General features: G+C 51.6%; 6 protein-coding genes across 6 annotated transcripts; 3 read left to right on the top strand and 3 right to left on the bottom strand.

The window, feature by feature from the left end:
- Positions 1-17: 17 nt before the first annotated feature.
- TRIVIDRAFT_27811 (uncharacterized protein) lies at positions 18-1,792 on the bottom strand (the record flags this gene model as incomplete). Its single annotated transcript, XM_014101101.1, has 4 exons — positions 18-249; positions 489-609; positions 721-832; positions 899-1,792. The coding sequence occupies 4 exons, from the start codon at positions 1,790-1,792 to the stop codon at positions 18-20; spliced, it is 1,359 nt and encodes a 452-aa protein (XP_013956576.1).
- Positions 1,793-4,838: 3,046 nt separating this feature from the next.
- Positions 4,839-6,185, bottom strand: TRIVIDRAFT_60785 (uncharacterized protein; the record flags this gene model as incomplete). Its single annotated transcript, XM_014101100.1, has 4 exons — positions 4,839-5,222; positions 5,507-5,571; positions 5,663-5,991; positions 6,106-6,185. The coding sequence occupies 4 exons, from the start codon at positions 6,183-6,185 to the stop codon at positions 4,839-4,841; spliced, it is 858 nt and encodes a 285-aa protein (XP_013956575.1).
- A 4,573-nt stretch (positions 6,186-10,758) lies between these two features.
- On the top strand, positions 10,759-13,261 carry TRIVIDRAFT_221632 (uncharacterized protein; the record flags this gene model as incomplete). Its single annotated transcript, XM_014101099.1, has 5 exons — positions 10,759-11,079; positions 11,138-11,165; positions 11,227-11,972; positions 12,043-12,842; positions 13,051-13,261. The coding sequence occupies 5 exons, from the start codon at positions 10,759-10,761 to the stop codon at positions 13,259-13,261; spliced, it is 2,106 nt and encodes a 701-aa protein (XP_013956574.1).
- A 665-nt stretch (positions 13,262-13,926) lies between these two features.
- On the bottom strand, positions 13,927-15,795 carry TRIVIDRAFT_230521 (uncharacterized protein; the record flags this gene model as incomplete). The annotated part of the gene is made up of 2 exons (XM_014101098.1): positions 13,927-15,487; positions 15,580-15,795. The coding sequence occupies 2 exons, from the start codon at positions 15,793-15,795 to the stop codon at positions 14,186-14,188; spliced, it is 1,518 nt and encodes a 505-aa protein (XP_013956573.1).
- Positions 15,796-16,312: 517 nt separating this feature from the next.
- On the top strand, positions 16,313-21,181 carry TRIVIDRAFT_212842 (uncharacterized protein; the record flags this gene model as incomplete). The annotated part of the gene is made up of 12 exons (XM_014101097.1): positions 16,313-16,418; positions 16,483-16,566; positions 16,719-16,815; positions 16,874-17,372; positions 17,461-17,686; positions 18,651-18,782; positions 18,905-19,049; positions 19,376-19,824; positions 19,900-20,245; positions 20,326-20,535; positions 20,600-20,741; positions 20,807-21,181. The coding sequence occupies 12 exons, from the start codon at positions 16,313-16,315 to the stop codon at positions 20,873-20,875; spliced, it is 2,505 nt and encodes an 834-aa protein (XP_013956572.1).
- Positions 21,182-21,772: 591 nt separating this feature from the next.
- Positions 21,773-22,454, top strand: TRIVIDRAFT_121079 (uncharacterized protein; the record flags this gene model as incomplete). Its single annotated transcript, XM_014101096.1, has 2 exons — positions 21,773-22,045; positions 22,140-22,454. Coding segments are annotated over 2 exons (588 nt in total), but the record flags the coding sequence as incomplete, so codon positions are not given.
- Between the last annotated feature and the right edge of the window lie 1,546 nt (positions 22,455-24,000).

Below are 24,000 nucleotides of genomic sequence, written 5' to 3'. Positions count from 1 at the left end.
ACTTACCACTTACTGGCCTACAAGGCCAAATGAGGGCCCCGCTGCAGAACCTTAATCTCCATACCCACTTCTAGTGACAATTCCAGGTCTTCTGGGTCGTCTGTCTTTGAAAATATGGGGGAGAGTTGCATGCCAAAGCAGCCGCTCTTCGGAGCCCCCTCATCAATGTTTCGATACTTCCTGAGCGAATTATCGGGCTCCACCTTGTGTCGGATCCCCGTAGCTGGATCGACATTTGGCAACTTGCACCTGTATATGGGGTCCCATTTAGCACGCGATTTACGTACGAGTAGTAATTGCAATTTTGAACAGGCAAAACGGCTTTTTTGACGGGAAAGCCTCCACATGTTGTGGCTTGGTTGTTTTTTGTTTTTGTTTTTTTCTCGCACGGAAGCGAGGGGCGGGAGTGAGCACGAGTCAAGGGGTATGATAAAGTTTAAAAAAAAAAAAAAATCAAGAGAGCAAAAGAGAGTTTCAATGATACTTACCGAACGGTGCGACAGGAGACGTCGAATACACTCCCTGACACCTTGACTGTGGCGCTCTGGGGAGGCTGGGAGAATTCGATTCTTCGCCAATCGTCCTCGTCGTACTCTTTGAGACCAGAAACTAGTCATATCAAGTTAGTTGAGGGTACCGCTCAAGCGTGGGGGGGAGGGAGGAGGGAGGGGAGTCTAAGTTCAATAATGGGGGTGAGAGAGAATGGCCCAAGGGACATACCAATAATATTCGGGCGAAAGCGGCGCGCGTCCAGAAACTTGAGATTTTCATCCTTTTGAACCTTGGACTCTAAAGCGCGAACACTCGTCAAGTTAAGGAGATGTAGTGGGTACTTTGAGAGGTCATCAGATGCAAAAGCCCGCATGGGGGAAAGAAGGGTAGATCGGTCCAAACTTACTGCATCTTGAAAGTCAATGACAGGCTGGTATCCGACATCATCTTTGCGCGGCGCATTCCTAAAGACTTCTCTTCGCTGAGCTGGGTCTACCATGAAGATGCTTATTGGCACAGCGACCCCTAGATACACGCCCAACTCTGGCGGCACCTCGTTTTTCAGATTCAGCGCATGGATGCTCTTGGAGAAAAACAGAGTATCCTCGTAGTGGTAGCCTGCAGCTTTAATTTCATTGGGAGAGGGGAAGTCAATTGACAACATAAACTCCTTTTCTGGGGTGGCGCCGAGGCCACGGCTCAGTTTGGCAGATGTCCACTGAATTATGCCCTTCAGACCAGAATCTCTCCATGGGAATCTGATAACGATAAACCGGCCGCCCACTCTACCAAGCTGGCGGCTTGTCTTGCTAGCATCCGGGAGCCAAAGGTCAACCTTGACATTTGCGAGCAATGGCACTTGCCTGAGAGTGATAACTTCCCATTGCGGACGCTTCTTCGGCTGAGTTTCCTCTTCTCCAGATAGTAAGGGGGCATTCGTCGCTCTCGGGTTCTGTCTTGCGAAAGCAAACAGGCGATCAAACTCAAGGCCCTTGGGCAACACTTTGCTGTGCCCAACCTCTATACCCCGGCATGACTTGACAGGGTATACGTATAAGCTTTGTATCTTGGGGGCCTTGCCTGGCTGGTGGTTGTGATCCGGCGAAGTCTGAGTCCGGAGGTTGCTCTGAGATGCTGGGATGCCAAGTTTGGTGTGAGTTTGCCGCAGTGCATCACTGCGCTCCACAGGAATCGGCGGGAACAGGATGAAGATGGGAATGACAAAGACGACCACGGTGGTGAGCAGAAGGATGATGGCGGTGGCGTCAAACAGAGCCACGACTTCTGAGATGGACGGCATCATTGTATCAAGCAAGAGTCAAGGGCCAGCCTCGAATATGGATGATATCGCAGGTTGCGGCGTTGACGGCCAAATCGTTCCTGGTGTCGCCCCCGATATCCTCAACACATGACAATGGAGTCGAGAGGCCGGCGTCCTAGCTTTCAGCCTCAATGCAATAGGGTTGGCGGTTGCGGCTGACAGCGGCTCAATCGTGAATCTACGAGCTGCTCAAGATTTGATGTTTTCACGGTGCAGAGGCGGCCAACGGATTACGTGAGCAATTCAGATAGGCCATCTGATAAAACGCGGCCCCATTCCTACCTTGGTACTAAGTGCTCGGCCATGATACAACATGTAGTCACTGTGAACCAACCTGTGTCGCAAGTCTTTGTTTTAGGGCGCCCTGCCGCGTGTATCAAAAGCCTGCGGGACAAGGAACGAGTGTCCGTGTTTCGCCAAGTGGCTGGTATTGCGCATTCTTTAGGGTAAGCCACCTCAGCCGAGCATTTGCTGTTACAACTTAAGTTTAGCTGTGATATACTTGAGCTGTGCCTCGTCCGCGGAAAAATCATGGCAGAAAAAAAAGGCCGGATACGCGTGTACGAAATCGCGCAGATAATCAAGCACGGCTTGCAACTGAGCTCTCTTCGTGATACGTAAAAATATTCGATTTGGTTGGCCGGCGGCAGAGCTGGAGTCTGAAGCGGCAGCCTTGCATGTGACGGGAAGAGGATCCCTGCCAGGAGAAATTTCCAACACTTGGTGCATTACTCGTAGACGCCAGTGAGATAGTCTATGATAAACAGCCAGTCGCAGGTGCATGGTTCCAGTGACACCGGAAACTGAGGCACCCAGGTGGGGTGGAAAGGGGTTTGAGGGGGCCAGCTTTTGGTTGGAAGACAGAAAATGAGCTTTCTCGTACGAGTGAGTGGACCAGGCATCTTAGGGAAACGAGCAAGCTCTGTTTTCTGTCGATGATACGTAGTACTGTATAATTGCACCCGTGGCTGACCTCCCCAGCACAAAGGCAACGTGGCCCAGAGCAATGGAGCCTGAATAAGAGATGACTGAACGTCGAGCTTTGCCAATATCTGACCAACAAGTTGCCAGTCCTGGAGAGGCATGATAAAGCAGAAATATCGACCAGCGGACCCCACCTTTGTGATAAAAAGTACGGCAACATCCCGTGTCTACTGCATATGCAGCCTTGTTGAGATGAGCCGCCGCCACCTCGGCCTTCGCGCCAATTTCAAGCAAGCAAGGGCGGCAAAGGGAAAAGAAAAAAAAAGAAAAAGAGGTAAAAAGAAGAAACAAAAGATCTCTTTTCACGGAGCATACTCCGTACCTGTATAATCGGTTCGGCGACAATAAGCACCAGCACGTGCTTTGGAGAGGAAGAAACAATCCAGTCCTCCAGACGACGGCAGCGCGCTACTAGCTCAGTGCTTGGTGCTGATAGGGGAAACTAGTCCGTTGCTAGCAGGGCGCCGTTGAAGCTTTTCCATTCTTCGGAGAATAGCGTGAGTGTAGCGCCATATGGAGAACCTGGGAGGTGAGTTTGGAGCGGCCGGCACTGGCTACTCACAAACGTGGTTCCGATGGGCCAATCCCAAGACATTTATTGCTGGCTGCGCCGCCGACGCAACCAACGGACGACTGCTCACCATCACCAGTGGTTGAGCATGAATCTGGACTACCCGATGTTGTGGTGAGGTGCGGGCTCCCCCCTCTCCCCCCGGCATTGTGACATATGACCCGGAGATCTTGTTGGCTCATCATCCCCATATTGCTAGGATTGTCCCCGTCCTCTGCCAGCCTGGCCACTGCTTCTCAAATTCTGCACCGTTACCAGGCGCTAATGGCCACTCGTCGCCCAGAGTCCGGCGGATAGTGCAGATTAAAAGTGGATGAGCCTCGGTGACCACTTGTACAAGTACATGTACTGTATGCACCAGATTCGCAATTTATACTCCGTGGTGGCAGGGGGAAATTGCAAATAGGAAGAGCGTCTTCAACTCGAGGCACGGGCCAGTGCTAGGACAAGATATTCGGCCAGAGAACGACTGAGGAGAGCATGCCGCCTTGCCACACGCATAAGTTTTAATTTCTGCTGGCCGTTGCTGTAATGAGATGAGCAATGCTTCCCTTGAGTGAATATGAAGCCGCGGAAATGGGGTTGGCGTGCCTCACCTATCCTTGCAGGGGATTAATCGACAGGCCTTCTTAGTCTTCCCGGGTCAAGCCGACCAAAAAGACACGCAAGCCAACTTGTACAGTACGACGTGGTTTTTTTTTTTTGGTCTTCTCTTCTCTCTCAGTTTTTTTTCTCTGGTTGGAGGAACTTTCAATTCCATATCGAGCTTTAAATCTGGGTCGACTAGTTTGTTGAGCGTAGTGGTGGAATAAAAGGGTTAAATACGCCTGCCTCCCGTCGAGTTGAAATGGCACAGTATCCACGGATTAGTAGTACCAACACGGCGCCAACGTCATCAAAAGTACGCATTTCGCATTTTTCCTGTAGTCGGACATTTTTCCGTTATTTGCTCTAAGGCATGATGTTGCTTATGCAGGACGGAGATTGCACATTGGCAAGGCCAATCTTCTTGGGACCTGAGGCGTGCAAGTGTGTACTGCACCAGCCTTTTGCGATTCATCACATTGCTGTTCAGGGCCATGTGCTCTGGAAAGCTTAAGTGCCGGCAGTTGGAATTAGATTTGCGGTTGCCATGCGTATTTCAAATGACAGGCTCGTGTTGCGGCGACCACGTTTGACCTCATGGCACAAGGTTTGTGGAAAAGCTTCGTGCATGGAGGGCGGATATGCCAATGGAAACCCGTACCTTGGTCCCCCGACAAGGAGAATATGCCCCCATGTGCGCGCTTATCTGCCCGGTCGGAGTACGGAGCATGTGCAACATGCTGGAAGTCCGTGCAGAGCAATTGTCGGGTTTCCCTCCTAGCTGCCGCGCTGAACTTTGAATGGTACGAGCATTTAGAGTTATTATTCCACGACGAGTTGAACCGAGACGCCACCGTCAGCGCACGCGCCGTTATGCCCTCTATTTCACTGCCTTGTCTCAGGCGATGGCAAAAGCTTGGCAGTTCCGGGCTGGTGTAACCTCGCTGGAGATTGGAGAGCTTCGGATGGTGAGCTAGGGACAGCATTCATGGTGTCTCTTTGACCGGATTCGAACAACCAGCTGCAGCACCCCTGTCCCTGGCATTGCTGCAGGTTGATCCAAACTGCGTAAGTGGGCTTTCCAGCTGCTCTGAAGAGGCACTGGAAGATCCTCTCCCGGAAATCAAAGCCTGCAGCATTAGTGCCATTGGACAGAGATGGCGCCGAGCTAGCACGGACTTGTCGAAGCTCGTCGAGACCCGTCACAGTTCGTCGCGTTGTCTTGTGTATCCCTTCTAGAACCCTGGCCACAGCCTGAGGGTTCAAAGTCTAATACTACTAGTAGTAGCACGAGTCTGGACCCTCCACGCTAGGTTGTCTTAAACCTGATCTTCAGCCACACGAAACGCCAGGTTTGTTGAGCTTGCCGGAAGCTTTGCTCTGTGGTTGACAGTTTGATAACGGATTTGTCAGTTCTGAATCATGTTTGCTCTGTTTTGTATTTATCCCCTCAGCCAAGAGATTTCTCGACCTGCTTCGCTGCAGTGTGTCGTCTGACCATCAACCAACGAAAATGCGAGGTTGGCGCCATATGCTCGGTAGCAGCGGAGTACTTTGAAATGAGGACTTTTGGTGTACATTTGCAGATGCAGGGCATGGGTTATGGCCTTTGGTTTACCTGTGAGGCATTATTTAGCAACACATGCAAATTTCCAAGCACTGATATTAAAAAAGACCTGGACTGGTACACGTTACTTCGCGCAAGGTACTGTACATGCAAGTGCCGTATCCTTGGCTGAGTCCTGTGCGGAGGCATTCTCGGGATGGAATACAGCGCGAGCAGGTCAAAATGCCAAGGCTTTGATTGGCTGAGACTCCATTGGCAAACGATGCAGTCAAGAAAATAGCAGTGCTTGGCGCTGTGCCTCTGGACCGATAGCCGTTCCCTAGACCTTGCAGATGGTTCGAGGAACTCCAGGCCTGGAACGAAATATGTGTCTGAACACGAAGCGGCGGTGCGAGACGCACGACTCGAATTGCGATCCCAAGAGGTGACGACGCACGCTTGTACTCGTAATGGCGGGATGCATCCAGGTGCCTGTGTAGCTGTGCATTACGGAGCATTATTTAAATAAGAGTGAACTTGTATGCCAGATGGAGAATTATGCTAGGGCCTGGATCTTGGCTCGCGCCAAAATGTAAACGGCCGTACCCATGCCTCTGTCGTGCCGCTCCCGCGCTGCCGATATATCGTAGTTCGAGAGAGAGGTACGAAGTACTCGTACAAGCCATGGTGTCGCACAAGTCCCAGCGGAGAGTGAGCGGCCTTGTATGGTATTGGACAGGTGGGTAGTGCCCGACGTACAGTAAGTTGCAGTCAATGGCATCCAGCATCGGCGAAAAAGCGTTGAAGAATTGGGTCGTTGCGGATCAGGTTGACGCCGGCCCCCTGCAACAGGCCCGGGGAAAAGCCCAACCAAGCGCGCAGCCTCCAGCCCACTCGCACACCTAGCTCGATATGTTGCCAATGCACTTTTAGCTGCATCACGGGCCTGGCGATTCATGCCTCTCGCTGCAAGCCCATCTGTGGGAGGCTTCTTCTGGGACATTCATGGTCTGTGCACGGCCGCCTGGTGGTGTGCTGCAAATTGGGTGGCGCCGGACCCTGTTGCCAGCAAGGGTCCACACGCTGTGCTCTTTCTCACCGCGGAAGGCAAATGTCAATCTGGGATGCTAGGCTGGGCTGGGCCGGGGCTGTGATTGAGGGATGAATGGCAAGGTGACGGCCGTAGTTCTGCGTTGAAATCCAAAGATGGTGGTGGTGATGGTGGAGGAAGAGCAACTGATTGATGCAAGAGGAATCCATTGCCTGTTCCCCGGCCGGTAAAATGCGACAAGGCCGTCAGCCCGTATTACATAAGCGCGAACAAGCACATACGTACCTAGTGGTACTATTCTTAGTACGAATACACCATACAGATACAGTCCAGCCTGAAGGAAGGAGCAGCCCAATGTCAATTTCGAGGAAAGGAAGGAGCGGCTAAGAAAAGGCTGGTATGGCCCTAGTACTGTACCTCTACGAGTACTCGTACTAAGGTGCCATGTAGGCAAGGTACCTGGTAGTGCTAAGGCAGGTAGGCACGCCACGAAGTACGGAGGACGACAAGCAAGGTAGGTACAGGTACGGCACAGCAAGTTTGCTTGGAAGGTACTACCTACTACTATACTAGTACCTAGTAGGTATTAGGTAGGCTCTGTAGGGCAGGCAAAGGCTAGTCCATAGCTCCTTCTCGTGCAGAAGTTAGTGCCGAGCGCCCCATGCTCAGGCCGCGAAACGCGGAATCGTCAAGCTTCGTGCTAGCAGCTCCAACTCCGGGCTAGCACTCGCACAGGTAGGAGTGACTCCATCCCTGGTAGCTCGCGGCACTCCGGCGTGCGTACCTGTACCCATCCTGTACCTGCGCCTGTGGCCGTGCTAACTTTTACCTATCGCCAGGTCGCCGTTTGAACGCCATCGTGGCATCAACCACAATTTGAAGCTCCTGAGCCGCCTCGCGCAAAGAGACTTTCGCACCGTACGGAGCACCTGGTCGGGCCGGAGACTATGTCTTCAACCCCACGCTACGAGTCCGGTCCAAGCCCCGACAGCGACTCCGAGGCTGGCTGCATGTTCTCGACACGGCTCGCCGTCCAGAGCTCTGCAGCTCCATGCACAGGCATGTATGTACCTGTCCAGATGGATCGCGATCGCCCAATGGCTTCTCCTATACCGCTGCTGCTAGGCCTGGGATTGGCATGTGCGGCCCCAAGCACAAGTACAGGTACTCTGTGCCGTTGTTATCGCCGACTCATTTGCAAGGGGATGAGGACGGGAGCAACGGAGAGTGTCCGGTCGGCCAGCCTCGCTTGTCCCAACAATCTGCAGCCCTGGGAGGCAAGAGGATAAGAAAAGAAGTCGAGAGGCAAGACAAGAAACAGAATCTCGTGCTCTGGTCATTGGCAGCTCGGAGCTGTATGAACGGCTTGGGTTGGGATTGTTGATCAAACCACCGTGTTGTATACTTCTCCTCCCAAGCCAAGCCATGCCGTTCCTAGGTCTCTAGGCCCATGAGTCTCTCCACCACCCCAAAATACTACTAATGTATGTACAGGATGCGACGTACCGGCCAGTATGGATGCACTACTACTTGCCCGCCCAACTGGGCCAAGGCGGTGCTCAGGATTCCCAAAGCCACCTTGGCATGGGTACATTCTACTGCGTACATGCAATGACTCCTGTGTCAGTCTGCTGCGATTCAGCATTTCTTGCCTCCCACGCAGGATGCCGCACACATACGACGGGGGCGCACAGTATAGGCACTGGTGCTGTACAAGTGCACTCGCCCTCGCCCTCGCCCTCGCCCTCGCCTTCTTTCCTCTCATCGAGGATCAGAGGAGCCTCCATCTCCTGAAAGAGAGCTACGAGTACTACTAGTTCGACTAGTAGTACATAGGAACAAGAGGCCGGAGGTTGGCGTGGGGTGCCCAAACCCGTTGCAGAAACCCTGGCTTCTGCTCCCCGTCATTTTGCTAGGCTGGTCGCCGCCACCCGGCTGCTCAGACCTTGTGGAGGTCCTTTTTTAGAGGCTCGATTCTGATTCTGCAGTTTACGAGGGGTAAGGAGGGCTATGTGCAGCTTGGCTTTGTTCGCTGGGTCCTTGGTGCCTGCTGCCACACCCCCGGAAGCGTTATTCGTCGTCCATAATGCCTCGACGAAGTGGCACCACTAGCATCATTTTGAAATACGTCCCCTTGCCCTGGTCGCTTTACTGGCCTGAGAAGCTGTACTCGTACCAAATAATGGGAGCACGGAGCTCAATGCCTGTCCTCCCTATCAAGTACCGCCGTGGCACGCTTGCCATGAGAAAAGAAACGGCCTCTTGCTACCTTGTAAGAGGCTCCTAGATTGATCTGAGCTTGTCCGAGACTCGTACAGGCATATGCTTAAGTCGACGGTTGAAGAAAAAAGATACATCCGGCCTGCATCTAGAATGCCGCGGCGGTGGCTGCTGCTTCAATGTCACCCCATAACTTATCACTTTCAGATCCAGCCCGCAACCACTACCACTCCCACCACCACCCTCGATCATTACTGCGCTGAACACCCGCCTGCCCCAGCTGCGAACCTGACAGGATTTCTCTTGTCCTAGGCTTGTTCACTGTCGAATCACCTTTATGGAGGGTACGCATCGATAGATTTGCGTCCTAGCTGGAGCCAAACGCCCGGCAGGACCCCATGTGTATTGCCGCCCAGGGGGCCCTCTAACCGTCTTTTCTTCTGCCCCGCGCCTTTCCTCCGTTACTAGAGCTTCATCTTCTCCTTGTTCAGTTCCCAATTTTCTCTCCCCTTGCGGGATTCTCCATCGACGACGGAGTGCCCTGTGGGAATGCGCTGGGCCAGTTCCCACCAGCCGTCTCCGCTGTGGACCAGGCATTGATTCCCTTTCGGAAGCCACACGCTCAAATAGTATCGACCGAGCATTGATGCAGGTGATTCGTCTGGTTGATCCTCTCTCAAAGATCTAATCTTGTTCAATCCAAATTCTCCGGCTCGACTGCCTTTTGCGTGTCTTGTCATCGTCGGATCACCTTACCTTGAGAGGGACAGAGAAGAAGAAAAGGGGTTAGCTTGCAAACGGTTGTCCCATTTACCCACGACAAGATCCGCAACCAAGCATCTCCATAAGTCTGCCTCCATGGCCCAGGAAATATCATTACGGTAGCCTCTTCTGGAGCTTTCACGCCAAACGCGATTTCTTGTCCACATCGTCGGCTGGCTCCCAAGGTCTCTCTCTCCTCATCCTCACTGCTTGGTTCTGCCTGAGGGCTGTCCGAGCTGCAGCTGCACTCGCAGCACTTTACCATCTACGTACTAAAGCACATGAAACTCTTCACGTTGCTGCCACCCATTATCTATCCCCAAGCAAGACTTGCGCGTCCACATTGGACCGGCACAGCTCCCCGCAGCGTGGGCCCTTCACACTGTGCCGGCTGCTGCTCTTGCTGCCTTCCAGCCGTCACTGCATGCTTGTACGTTGCCTAACCGCCGCAGCCAGAGACCGATCTGGCGAGACGCAGTGACAAGCAACCATTTCGAGGCCGAGAAGCTTTGCATACCCCATGGCCGCCATACCCACAGACTCCTCCTCACTACGACTATTACCGGTTCGGCGTTCGTCCCATCCCCTCTGAGCAACAAGCAAACAAATACCACCAACCAACCTTGCGGGCTGAATCTACAACCAACTACTACTACCACCACTGCCATATTCTGCTTGGCCTTTGCCAGGCTCTTCTTGAAGCCGGGAGTCATACAGTGGTGTCGTTTCGTCTCTTGCCTTTGTCAACTCTTCAACCGTCCTCTGCGCGGTTTCCCCCCTCCTCTTGGACCGACACCTTCCATCAGACCCCATCATCTTCGGCTTCAGACCTTTCCTTTGGAGTTCCGTCAACGACATCTCTGGATCTGCTTGAGCAACTTGAAGTTGCTACGTCGAAGAAGATTAGCAAATCACGACAAGATCCAATTAGCGACACCTCCATGCTAATCGCTTGGCAACTCGACGACTACTTCTCTGTTTTTACCCTTCCCTTACCTTAATGATATTCCCCCCAAAAGAAAAAGAAAAAAGGGCGACGGCAATAAATCCCTTCGTAACTTTAGCGCTGTTTGACTTTCGATGCGACGATCCCGACTGTTACAACCCTTAGACTATTCGTTGAGCATGCGAAAAGCCGGAAATTTTTCAACCATCTTCAGCAATATCTTATCGGCATACCCTCTGGATACTCTTGGACACCTCGATTTCCCTACATAATTGCCATCATGGGTGATTACTACCGCCAGTTTCTTTCTACAATGTCGGGGGCGGATGGCTATCTGCCTACGAGCCCCGACGAGATGAACCAGGTCCTCGGTCCCGGAATTCCGCTACCAATGTCAACCCCTCCAATGCACTCTCCATATCCCTCCACTATGGGAAATATGGGATACTTCGCCGGCTATCCGGAGCCCACTATTATCAATGCCCCCAAGGCAAGCAAGAGCAGGCGGCGGTCAGCTGCGAGTCAAGGCGGGAATTTAGACCAGGTGAAGCATCGTAGGACACGCTCCGGCTGTTATACGTGCCGCAGCCGCCGAGTCAAGGTGGGCGAAGTGGAAGCTCTGCACAGTTAATTTCAATAATGTGACTGACACGATACAGTGTGACGAGACTCGGCCCATCTGTGACAGTAAGCCTTTAAACCGCAATGCGGAAAACTCTGTCCACTTCTTAAAGCTAACGACTGGCAGGATGCAGGAAAGGAAGTCGAGACTGTATTTACCCTGAACCGCCAGGATCCAAAGGTAATTCGGGTCAGCCTACTGCCAAATCCAAAGACGGTTCATCCGCCCAGTATATAAGTCCCACATCTTCTAACGAGGGGGAAGAAGACGACACAGAGCAGGAAACAAGACTCGGAACTATTCCCGATGATGACGAACCCGATGGGCTACCCCGGCGAGAGTCGGTATCTGCCTTCTCGCAACCGCGGAGAGCAAGTGCAGCATCACCCAACATGGCCCTAACGAGCGCCCGCCAGACTTCTGAAACGCCATCACAAGACGGTAATAAGAGTGTTTCACCTTCGACTTCTAACGTAACGACGGGCAGCTGGACGCCGGCTGGTTACCAAGGGGTGGAAGCGATTCTGCCGGCGAGCGGAGGCTTAGACCGATTACATCTGCCCCAAGATTTTCGGAGTTACCTCCGATACTTCAAAGAGAACATGACAAACTACCACTATGGCCTAGCGGTCGACGAAGACGACTTTTTCAATTCCGAGCTACCGAGTGTTGCGATACAATGTGAACCACTGCTCAATGCTTTGGTTGGATTTGCCGCGTACCACGTCACTTTGCAAAATTCACATGGACAACTTCAAGACTTCCTGCAGTACTATAACAAAAGCGTGACTCAGTTGCTGAGTCTTCTGAAAAGAAAAGAAACGCACAGTGTCCATGTGCTACTGACAATATTACAACTTGCTACGATCGAGGTAAGCCTTTGGATTTGGCCAGGAAAAGTAGGTTATAATCATACTAATCACCTTTTATTCTCCCTTGTAGGAGTACCTAGGAGATTGGGTCAACCTCATGGGCCACCAGAAGGCTGCATTTGAAATTCTTACCCAAATTTACACTCCGGAGACAGCGATGCAAACCTCGATAGGCCGAATGTGTCTCAGCTGGTATGCTCGATTTGATAATATTGTTGCCCTGATGGGTAGATTTCCCACGGAAATACCCCGTGAATGGTTCACGACCATGATTGCGTATTATCAAACTCAAATGGCGTCAAACCCCACGGAACTGCGTTGGAAGATTGAAGATCGATCCGCTCGCCTGCGCCTCATCTCTTATGACATGTCTACGTTGTATGCGCGAGGAAGCCGGAAGCAAATCTCACCGACAGATTACAGTAATGAGCACTGTTTTCTGACTGCACAACTTGAAGAATGGAAGGGAAGCTGGGACCCTATGTTATGTGATCAAAAGCATCTAATTACCGATTTTAACTGGCAACGTCCGTTGAGCCCCGACGATATTGTCAATCCGTACCGCCCAGGTTTACTCTACGATCATCCCCTATTCAACAGTACCGTCATCACTATGGAATGGCATAGCATTGTCATTATGCACAAAACTCAGTCACCCAACATCTCTCCAGAGCAGCTGTTCTCTGAATTAGGGGGTCATGCGTTTACGGTTTGCGAGCTCTTCGAGTGTTTAGAGTATTGGCCAGATTTACCCTCGGGAGCATTAATCGCGGTGCAACCATGTCTTGCAATTGCAGGCCTTTTCTTGCCGCACCAGCCGAGCAATAATATGTGGTTACGAAGGAAGTTTGCCCTTTTGGAAGCTCAGGGGTAAGTACATGTGGTCTATTAGGTCCAGCTTTTCCCATTCACCCTACTTCTCCCCCCCCCCCCCCCCCTTTATCTTTGTCTAGATGACCAGCCAGCGGCATGGTTCTGTTCACATTTATCTTCTCATCACTCCTTTTGTTTCTTCCCTGGGAAAAACAGGCTACATTTTTTTGCCATCAAGGTGGTTCTAACGCTATGGGGTATATAGACATATTAACCCTGCAACTCGCCGCGAAAAGATGGCAGAGATCTTTGGGGACCCTTCATGTGCCCGGTGGTGGTTGCCGAACGATGAAGGCTTCACGCCGATTCTCCAGAGCGTAAGAAGCTTTGCCGACGAGCGAAACGCCAGGGCGGTGAACACACAACAAGTCAATCTCCGTGAGGTGAAACACCTCTTTGACAAACTGATCCTTTAACGGCCGACGAGAAATCAATACCGAAAAAGAACTAGGAATTACTATAGATTTGGCAACATGGCTTCACCGTTTAATTTTTGAAATTGGTTGATAAATGGTTGATACGAAAGATTTGGGCGTCGGGAAAATCAAGTGTGCAAGGGCAACTTTCCTGCCCCCCGTTCTATAAACCACCGATGCCGATCGATGGCCCTCGAGGCTTGTTGATATCAGAGAGCTGTGTCATTCAAATTTTCAGGGGGAGCATGCAAGCGAACAGGTATATATCACGGCCGATAATTGGATATTTCGATTTCAAGTTTCCATCTATGGAAATCATGCTGGAGTCAAAGGTTCCCGAGGCACCAAGGACGGCGCGTCGGGCATAGGGGCGGGTGGGATTTGAAACTTTTCAACTTGATATCCTTTGGCCCGCCCAGGATGGGAAAATGAATGGGAGTTTCCACTGGACAAACAGCACAAGGCGAGGAATTTATGGAGGCATTCACGACTGGGCGTTGCTGGTCAGCAAATTGCTTTGTGAGGAAGTGTGTGTTAATACGTGCTATAGCGAAGAGCGGTTGGGCATATTTTTCAACATGGGACACATGTACACCCAAACACAATCAGGCGGTGTACTTTTTTTTCTTCCAACGTATAATACCTTTTTTTTCTTCTTCTTTTTTCCTTTATAAATATATATATTATTGCTGGTTTGGCGCATTGTTATGTGCGCGCTGTCCCGTAATCGTGTTGGTTTCATGATTCGACGCTGTACAAGTGTTTTCTTCCTCTACTCCCACCTCCCCCCTGGAAGAACTAGGTATTTATTATAAAATTCACCGTAGAAATCAAAAGCGGCTATCCAGGCCCAAACATTAACTCTCGTCCTTGAGAGCTTGTGCTTTTCAGCTCATCCAAAAGAAGAGAAACAGCTGAAGGGATCTACTTTTCATCACCTTGACCCCCTTCTTTTTCTGCCACGTCCTCTGCGGGCGCTGTCTCTGCTGTAGTGGATTCTTGATGCTCTGCTGCTGCTTCCTCCCCTGAGGGTTCAGTAACATGCACATCTGTAGATGATTCTTCGGTTGCATCTGGGGTCTCCTTTACATCGGGTGAGTCACCGTTTGCTGCGGCCGTCGCCTCTTCTGCCTGTTCGGTGGTATGAGCATCAGAAGTGTCGATAACGCTAGTAACGTCATCATCTGTAATCTCCACAATGCTTTCCGATACCCCTGTTTGGCCAGCATCTGACAAGTCAGATACGGTGCCTGCTTCGTCCTGCCCGGGGTCAGAGACCGGTAGAAAGAGGGGAGGCGGTGGACCGGAGATTACTGAGTGCTCGACGATGACGGGGACTTCCGCGACTTCGGGTTCCTCTTCCAAGACGTCTGGGCCTGCCAAGTGCATGGTTCTCAGTCTGCGAGAGACTCCATCTGCGTCTTCCTCCTCCGCCTCCATGACGGTTGTTACGGAGCTTCCGGTGGATGGGCTGCTCCTGATGTGCCTGCGAGTGTTTGTGCGGTTGACCGACCCGTGCGAGCCATCGTCCTCGAGCTCGCTCCCGCCGGGTTGCGCAGCCGTGGGCTTTAGGATCTGAGGCGGGGGAGCTCTGCTGGCCATGATGTCGAACTCTGGTGGCGCCTCGAGGCCTTCTGCTTCGGGGGGCAGTTTGTAGTTCTCAGCCGGTAGCAGGTCGTACAGGTCGCACACGGTCTTGAAGAAGACATAAAGCCCGGTCTGCCCTTCGACGGCCCAGAAGACGCTGCGATGCTGGAACCAGGCGTGCGCAAAGATGCGGTGCAGCCGACGGAAGACGTTGACCAAGCTCTTGACGCCAACATTCTTGCTATGAAGATCGCTGACCACGACGAAGCGGCTGGGGAAGATCTTTTGGTCCGAGACCACGTTGGCCGCCCAGTCGAGGGTATGGCAGCAGTAGTCAATGGCACAGCAGCTCTTAGGTTGCTCGTGCACAGCGCAGAGAAACTGCCATTCCGACGCGCGCATCTCGGGGCACGTGCTGGCGCTGCATGGCGGCGTGTCGAAGAGGAAGCCGACGATGAGAGAGTTGCACTGCGAGATGAGGAAGCGGCAGAGCTCGTAGAGCCAGAGTGTGCGATCGATGCCCGGGGGAGGCTGTGCGAGCTGGAGAGCCGAGGCGCGCGTCAGCGGCTGCGTGCCGGAGGCGGTGCTGTGATAGTGGAGAGCAGCGAGATGCTCTTGGAGTTGGAATGGCGAATCTAGCTGATTGCATGGCAAGAGTTCGTCTTCATGTTAGCCCACGAAGTTCCTATGCAAGCTCTCGTGAAACGGGGGGAGGGGGAAAGCAGCCATACCTCGCTCAGCGGCACCAATGGAGGGCCAGCCGCCATGTCTGCAGCCTTTGTCCCGGGGTGTATCCGCCGAGAGGAACTGGCATCCAGATGCGACTGCTCCATCTCGGTCGTCGCCAGAGTCGCCGCAGGGCCTCCCGAAGGCGAGTTTGGCCCTATCTGGATTTCTGCTGGCGGCGGGGGGCTGGGCAGACGAGGGGAGCTCGGCGCCAGAGACATGGTTCGGAAGTGTAGCGCGGCTCTTTGGTCTCAAGAAAAGGGCAGAAGGAGAGGACGAGACAGTACAGAGGGAGGAGGCAGATCTGATATCGTAGAGTCGCGATGCTGTTGACAGGCTGGCTAGCTATCCAGCCAATTGGGGTGTGGCTCAAGCTGGAAACTGGATGCCATATGGCTTAGATGCATAGACACCCTCTTGAGCTTTGTAGACGCATATGGTTGTCGACTTGGCTCAATCAGGTATAGAGACGTCTAGCGGGGTGCGGCTTTCCTCAGCGGGAAATCGAGCACGTACCCAAAGAAAGGGCGGTACATCATCGTGCATGCTGGGCTTGGTAGTGCCTTATGTAACCGAGCATTCAATCTCGACCTTGACTACCTACCTACCTATATCCAGCTCTTTTTATTCATATCTTTCAGTTTTGGACATTCACACAATACCCTGCAACTTGATGCCTTGAATCTGTATTCAGTTCGCACACACAGACTGTTGTTGTCATTGCCTCAGCCATACGTTATGAATTTCGACGACGATGCCCCTCCAGACCTGGTTGAGGTCAGCGGTGGAATCCAGGACTCAGAAGAGGGAGCCAATATAAAAGTGCCCATTACCATTGTAACAGGTGAGACTATAGCAGATGAAGATTATATGGTTTATGCGCCCTAGGGTCTGATGGAACAAACCAGGATACCTCGGTGCTGGAAAGACGACATTGTTGAATTACATTCTTACGGCTCAGCATGGAAAAAAGATTGCCGTCATCATGAATGGTAAGTGTTGCTGCTTGACCTCGACAGTCTCTATATATGTATATCTGAGCTAATTATTTTTTTTTCTATGAAAAGAGTTTGGCGATTGTATGAAGCTACCTAAATTACCCTCATGTTCCAGTCACATTTCTAACCGTCTGTCATTTATATAGCTGTGGATATTGAGAAATCTCTCACAGTCAACCAGGGCGATAAGAGGGTAGAAGAGTGGCTTGAAGTTGGAAATGGCTGCTTATGCTGTTCTGTCAAGTAGCGCAACTCCATTATGAGTCTTTCTTCAATCGTCCGAGATACTAACGTCAACTAGAGATACCGGCGTCAATGCCATCGAGAGTCTGATGGAAAAGAAGGGAGCCTTTGACTACATTTTGCTTGAAACAACTGGATTGGCAGATCCCGGCAACATTGCACCTCTCTTCTGGGTCGACGATGGTCTTGGCAGCACAATCTATCTCGACGGAGTAGTGACTCTAGTAGACGCAAAGAACATTATATACAGCCTTGATGACCCCAAGGGCAAAATTGAGGACCACAACGAGCATGACCACCATGGTCCTTTGATGACGACAGCTCACGTGCAAATTTCGCATGCCGATGTTATTGTCCTCAACAAATCCGACTTGGTGAGCGAGGAGGATCTAAAAATAGTCAGGGAACGCATCGAGTCAATCAACGGGGCCGCCAGAATACACGTCACGGAAAAGAGCGTCGTTCCTCAGCTTGAGGGATTCCTTCTGGACCTTCATGCATACGATCAGTTCAACGTGGCCGAGGCTAAAAGCAAGGGCCATAGCCACCTGGATCCTGTGAGTGCCGACATTAAAGAGTGGAAGAGGGGGAAATGGAGCGCTTGGAACCAAATGGGCATGGACATGCAGCTAACTAATTCTGTAGACGATATCAACTGTTTCCATCCCCGTCCCAAGCCTTCGCCCTGAACAGCTGGAGGATGTCGACCGATGGCTACGGGCGGTTCTCTGGGACCACAAGCTGCCGGGTGCGGAAAGCGCCGTGGAATTTGAGATTCACCGATCAAAAGGCCGCCTCGTTTTTAGCAATGGCAATGTGAAACTATTGCAGGGGGTAAGGGAGATATTCGAGCTCATCGATGCCCCCGATGGTGCAGATGTTTCTTCGACAACAGGCAAAATCATCCTAATTGGTAGAGGGGTGAAGGACATAGATTTTGAGTCGAATTTTAGACAAATGATGAATTGATCAAAGAGCGACTCGAGATTGGGGCCATGGCTCTATTTGCTTTGACCTTTCATTGGCTTTTGATAAAGTACCTAGTAGTACCAACTGCCTTGACGGGCTCTAACTTGACACATACCAACCTACTCAACTTCCTCCCTTTGCATCAGGCCCGTAGATTCTTATATCTGTGCTCTATTCTGCTATCGAGTTCCATAACCTGCTTCAAGGGAAGGGAAATTGTCATCGGCCAGCCTCGTACTCGGTTTGGCCCGGTTTGATTGGTTGTCAAGGCAGAATTCGGCGCGGACCCACTTGAATCCGGCCAGCATGCTCCGCGCCAAAGCCCAGCCTTCTTGGACGCCGCCAGACAAAAAAGATTCAAAGACGACAATAGACAGTCGGGACGAACAGCTACAACGGAATTGAGCTTCGATTCACGATACCGATATACTCGCGACACGATATTCAAAGCCTCGAGCCGGTGCCTCTGCGCAGCCTCGTCCAATCATGAATCGACCAGGTAGGATTAAAGTTCCGAATCGCCCCTTCGACAACTTCAACCACTTCTCAAGAGCTCATGCCGAAATCGCCACCACGGCCGATGGAGTTGACGGAGGATGGGGACATTGACGATACATGGCTCTGATGCTCTGGAAGAGGGGAAGGGATGCTTCGAATCAGCTCTTCTCGTCCGACCGTGGGAGAAACAGACATGGACTCGGTCCTCATTGTCAAAGCCCCACCTACAAACGGCCATGTTGGTTGCGGCAGCTGGCTCTGATCCGAGCATGACGTCTGATCGCAGGGGTCGTGTTTGGGTGGGAGTTTTAAGAAACGAGCTTGAATTCTTCATACATCACTGTCACGGATGGATCTCTTGGAACCAGAAGCTAACGACTCCATGTTCTCTACAGGAGCGGTGCCGCAGTCCCTACGAGGGATGCCAGGCGCTTTTGGAAGCCAGCAGCAACCACAACAAGGCCGATCAGTGTCAACTCGATTACCAAATGGTAAATTAGGTACTTTACTTGTGTATTGCGGCGGGCCGGACTTGGGGAGGGAGGGTGTTTTGCTTGAATATTGTTTCCATTGGTGATCAAGTGGCCAAGTGCTGACAGCTGGCTTGATGCCGTCGTTATAGCAAACAATGCTTCGGGCTGGGCTTTCAACGCAGCTGTGCCCATGGGAAGTGCAGCATTTCAAAACCAGGCTCGCCAGCTGGGCGGCAACGTCAGCTTTGCGCAAAGCTTGAGCGGGTCACAACCTGCAACACCGCTCGACCTGTCGTACGTTCTTTCCATTCACCTCGTTTCTTTCGATTCCTTTTCCATCCTCCCCTTTCTCTCTTTCTCCATCATACACCGTTACCACCACCTGCCCAACCATCTTGGGCCATCATGATACGGTATACACAGAAGAAGCACAAACTGGTCAACAAGCCTGGAGAATCGTCAAACATGGGACCCGGCTCGCATTCTACGTCTGGCCTGGCGTACTCCGACGTTCTCAAAGGCTCCTCAAGCTCGTCACGCCCTCCTCGACTCATCGGACATACTGAAGAGGATGTTCGGAATGGTTCTGTTTTATCACGGGCGCTGACCTCCGTGCACAGGGAATTTCCATCTCTATCGAACAACTCCCAGCTTCCCAGCACGACCCAAGGATCTATGTGGTCTACGGCGGGCTCCAGAACCATAAGCGGGCCAATCCAGCGGAGTCAACCTGCACCGGGGCCTTCTCAACAGGGCGGACAAGATGATCTGTTTGGGCCCCCATCCTCGCGGATGCAGTCAAATCAGGGTCCTTTTCGATTCGGAGCTCAGCCAACGCAGGTCCAGCCGAACAGCGTCGACGACTTCCCTCCGTTGAATCGGTCATCCAACGGCGAAATAGGCTCAGAGCGTGGTGCCAACTTGATGTCTTCTCTGGGCTTCAGTCCGCAGAACCCTGGCTCTTCAGGGCCGATGCCAAACAACGGAGGTAATGGCTTACTGAACGCTCTCACAGCGACAAACCGAGCAAACGAAGTACGATCACCGCCTGCTATTGGCACACCAAACGGTACGAAGGATTTGATATTACCTTTTGCTCTTTTTTCCCTTATGCAGGTTGGATCCGCAATTTAACACATCATAGGCCCTGGTAGACAGCAGCAGCAACCGCAACAGCAGCAACACGATGGTAAGCAGAAGGCGGCCGTGTTTCGAGAAGACGATTCCGGTAAGGCATCAGAAGTGGCCTCGCCAGCTGCTGAGGGACGAGGATCTCTTGGCGTGATTGGAAGTGAAGGTCCGAATGGAAGATCGATCGAGCGCAAGGATAGCCAGGCTGCGGAGATTGTAGATCCCTTGGCCGGCATGTCTGAAGTTGACAAATGGGGCATCAAAGGCCTACGGACGCTGATGAACAACTATCCCGACTACCATGCCATGATAATAGGAATGGATCCCAACACCATCGGTCTTGATTTAAGTTCCCCAGAGTAAGTAACAGACCTAACATAGCTTTTATCTAGCGTTGTGATGAATAAGGAGACGCTTTTGCTAACCATATTGACCCTAGACTGATTTCAACCCAAATGTACTCATTACTCGACGACACTCCCCCGAAGCCGACGGTGAATATAAGTAAATTTCGGCTGCCCGAGTGCTACAGTGTTACGAATGTGCAGCCGATAGATACCAAGATACAGAGTTTCAACGAAGAAACTTTGTTTTGGATCTTTTACAGCTGTCCGATGGATGCCAAGCAGCAGATGGCCGCAGTAGAACTGTGAGTTGAAGGGGAAACCAATTACTGCTCTTCTTCTTTTAGGCATGCAGCTAACATGTACAAGACACTCTCGGAACTGGCGATGGCATAAGAAACTGCAGGTCTGGCTAACAAAGGACGAGCACATGACTCCTCAAATCTTGAGCCCGAATCACGAGCGAGGATACTACATTGTATGGGACACAACCGCCTGGCGGAAGGATCGTGTAAGTGGACAGATTGTGTTCGGTATTCCGTCATGAAGGTCGTTTGGAACTAACCCTTTACATAGCGAGAATTCACCTTGCACTACGGAGATTTGGATACCTCTCTAGGACAGCCGCCGCCGGTTATGCCATAAGAAATGGATAGGAGTGAAGTGGGGATGCTCCCTTTAGCCCGGAGAAGGATTGCTTGCTGTTTAGGGACATGGAAGCTTGGTCGAGCTGCTTCATCATTTTGGCGTTTCAGCCACAAGGACAAGGATCGAGGAATTATTATTGCTTTTAAAGGAATGGGTTCGGTATCATGACGGTCCTGGAATGCAGAGTCGGTTTTCAAAGGCACGCCGATACTCTTAGCTTGCGATGGTTAACATGGGTTGCATTTATGAATTAAACGAGAAATGGCTGGCCAGAACGAGAGTGCTGCGGGCCGATGTTTAACCCGATATATGAGCTCGGTTGTCTCTTGACGTGCTGCGTGTCTTTTTTTTTTTCTTTTTTCTTTTTCTGTGAACCAATTGTATTGATTCTCTTCTGCCGTAATTTTCGTTTGTCGACTTCATTCTTCCTCTGCATCTTGTCGCGTGAGGTATCTTACTAGGTACATACTTACTCAGCAATTTAGAGATGACGGGTTGCGGGAATATTAGCCGAGGTTCCACCATGACGGACTGGCAGCGTATTACCTCATGCGAGTCCAGAGTACAAGTAACCTGCCGACTGTTATGCGTGTCTACCTTACCTTAAACTCGCATGAAGACCTCTAGTGCCTACCCGACAATGGGCTAAGGATCGACTGGCCCAGGACCGAAGGATACGAATCATCTGGCGACGTGCGCATTGCTGGTTCTTGTCTTCTCGCAACCTTCATTTTGCGTCATTCTGAAGCTTCCCCAACTTTGTCGGCTCTGATCCCAACTCCACGCCTCACCGACGGCTCCTCGTTCCACCTACATCCCATCATCTCCCTCTTGCGACATTGCTTGAAATTCCCCGGTTGACTAGCGCCCAAGTTGCAGCCTCGAACGGACATCATGTCGGACGAACAAATCTCGCTGCCATTCTTTGCCATTGTCTTGCTTGTCTCGGGCCTGATAGTGCGGTACCTTTTCTTCTCGGGACCGCGCCCCGAACGGCCGCCGACGAGGACAGCAGAGCAGATATTCAGATCCAGAGAGGTGGCGGTACAGAGGATACAGCAGATGTTTCCGCAGGTCGAGCGACGGAGCATTCTGTGGGACCTTCAGCGAAACGGTGGCAACATCCAGAGCACCACAGAGCGGATTCTGGCAGGCCGACTGGAAACGGTATGACTTGTGCCTCCTTTGTTTCACAGGAATATGCGTTTTCATGACTGTGTAGTTGGTGATAAAAACTAACACCGGGTATTATTTATGGCAGCCTCCGATTACTTTCCAACCACCACCTCCTCGAAACCAAACCCCCCCTAGTGGAAGCTCCGGTCCCGCGACGAAGCAGCCCGAGAAGCCATCTCAGCCAGATCTGATTACACGCTACAACTTGAAGAGCAAGATTGACGAGGGAGCCGCCACGGAAGAGAAGAAGGAGAGCGAGGAGGACAAGAAGGGCAAGGGCTGGAGCTCCAACCGTGACGAACGGCAGAGCGCTCTGCAGCGGCGAAGGGATGAGATGATTCTGGCGGCGAGACGGAAAATGGAAGCCAAGATTGCGGCGGAGAAGGCTGCTCAAGGATCTTCTTGAAGGGGCAGTGACGGTGGTGAAAAGGGCAGGACAGCATGGTGATTTCGGAGGAATCCTTCTTGTTTTTTTTTACGGGTGCATGGTTATGGTGAGGCTTTGCAAGCATTGGCGTTTTTCATTCTGTAGATGGAAGGCAGTGTAGGATATCTGATTGTTTTGGGACGCTGATGGGAGCTGATGTGTGCATAGTGGCAATGTGTGTAGCTGCCGGTTAGTGCCTATTAGGTAGTAATAAGTTGTGTGTATAAGACGAAAGGTTGGGTGTTCTTAAGATAAGTACTTACGTCTTGGGAAACTGTAATTATTGCTGTGATTACGTTGGGTTGAGATATGCCTACTTGATATACTATACCTCGAGTGTTGGGAATACCGATTCTGCGCCGACTTTGCAGAGTGGGATAGCATCAACAATTCGATGGGAGAAACCACCAAAACACGCAATACCTAAGCAATAGATGGTTAAGTACAGGCGAATGTGCTTCTTAATGGGAGCCAACACCAGAATATAAAAGTCAGCCACGGTCTGGGAATAAATCGCCGGGAGGCCTCGACAAATCGACTGATGATGGCTCAGGCACATGTGAATGAGCCCCGCGTTTGACTTCACGTGGGTGCAAGGGTCAGCGGCTTGACGTCAAAGGGCACCATTTGATCAGAACACCTATTGGGAATAATGTACTTGTAGGTGCAGTTGTTTGGAAGTAGTACCTTAGTAACATGTGGACGGGATACAGTACGAATAGCTCTTTGGACGGGTACCTAGGTAGGTAGGCAAGCTAGGCACAGATCCCACGGGCTCGTGACAATCCGCGGCAAAGTTAGTTCAGGTTGTTGAAGCTTTGGCCCTTTGGCGGGGCATGAGATCAGACCCTGAACGAGGCTCAGGCGCCCCCTCAGCCACAGCGCTCAGTGCGCTATCCAACAGCTGCTGCGTCACCGCGGGGACCAGGCACAATCCATTTAAACAAAGTTTGGGAACCTTTTGCGTCAGAGCTTTTCCCGCCTCAGCCTTCTCATTCTCTGCCTTGTTTACGGCGGTTTGTTTTCAAAAGCACTAACCTGCCTGCTGCTAGTACGAAGTAGCAGCATCTTATCCTTGTCCTTATCCGCACGCATCGCGACGTGAACCTCAAACATCAGCGGGCAAGGCGCGTTAGCTGCTAGCTGCGAAGACATCGAAGCGCATATTTGGGCCGCTTTCTTTTTTGTATTTGTGTTGTTTCAAACAGCGCCTCTTGGCCCTTTGGATCGCGAATCCCTCCCTCTTTCGTGCAGCAAGTCTCTCACTGAGGGAATCGCAGCACTGGCGTCATTTTAGGTGGGTAAGCTGCATTCTCCCTTGAGCTACACCAGTTCGTCGTCATCTTGTGTGGAGTGAAGATTTGGCGATCGAGCACTTGGCAAGATTTGCCGTTTCGTTCTTTTGCTCCTCCACCTCCAGCGGGCCTTTTTTTTTTTTTTTTTTGTCAGGGTTTCTGCTGTGGGTGATGAGTTCCATTGCAATTTAGTGAGCGTCACCTTTCTCTGCTGGCAGGCGCAT

The sequence above is a fragment of the Trichoderma virens genome (genome assembly GCF_000170995.1).
Source record: "Trichoderma virens Gv29-8 chromosome Unknown TRIVIscaffold_6, whole genome shotgun sequence".
In the NCBI taxonomy this organism is placed as follows: domain Eukaryota; kingdom Fungi; phylum Ascomycota; class Sordariomycetes; order Hypocreales; family Hypocreaceae; genus Trichoderma; species Trichoderma virens.
Note: the sequence above shows the minus strand (reverse complement) of the source record. Positions and strands in the feature narration are given on the sequence as shown.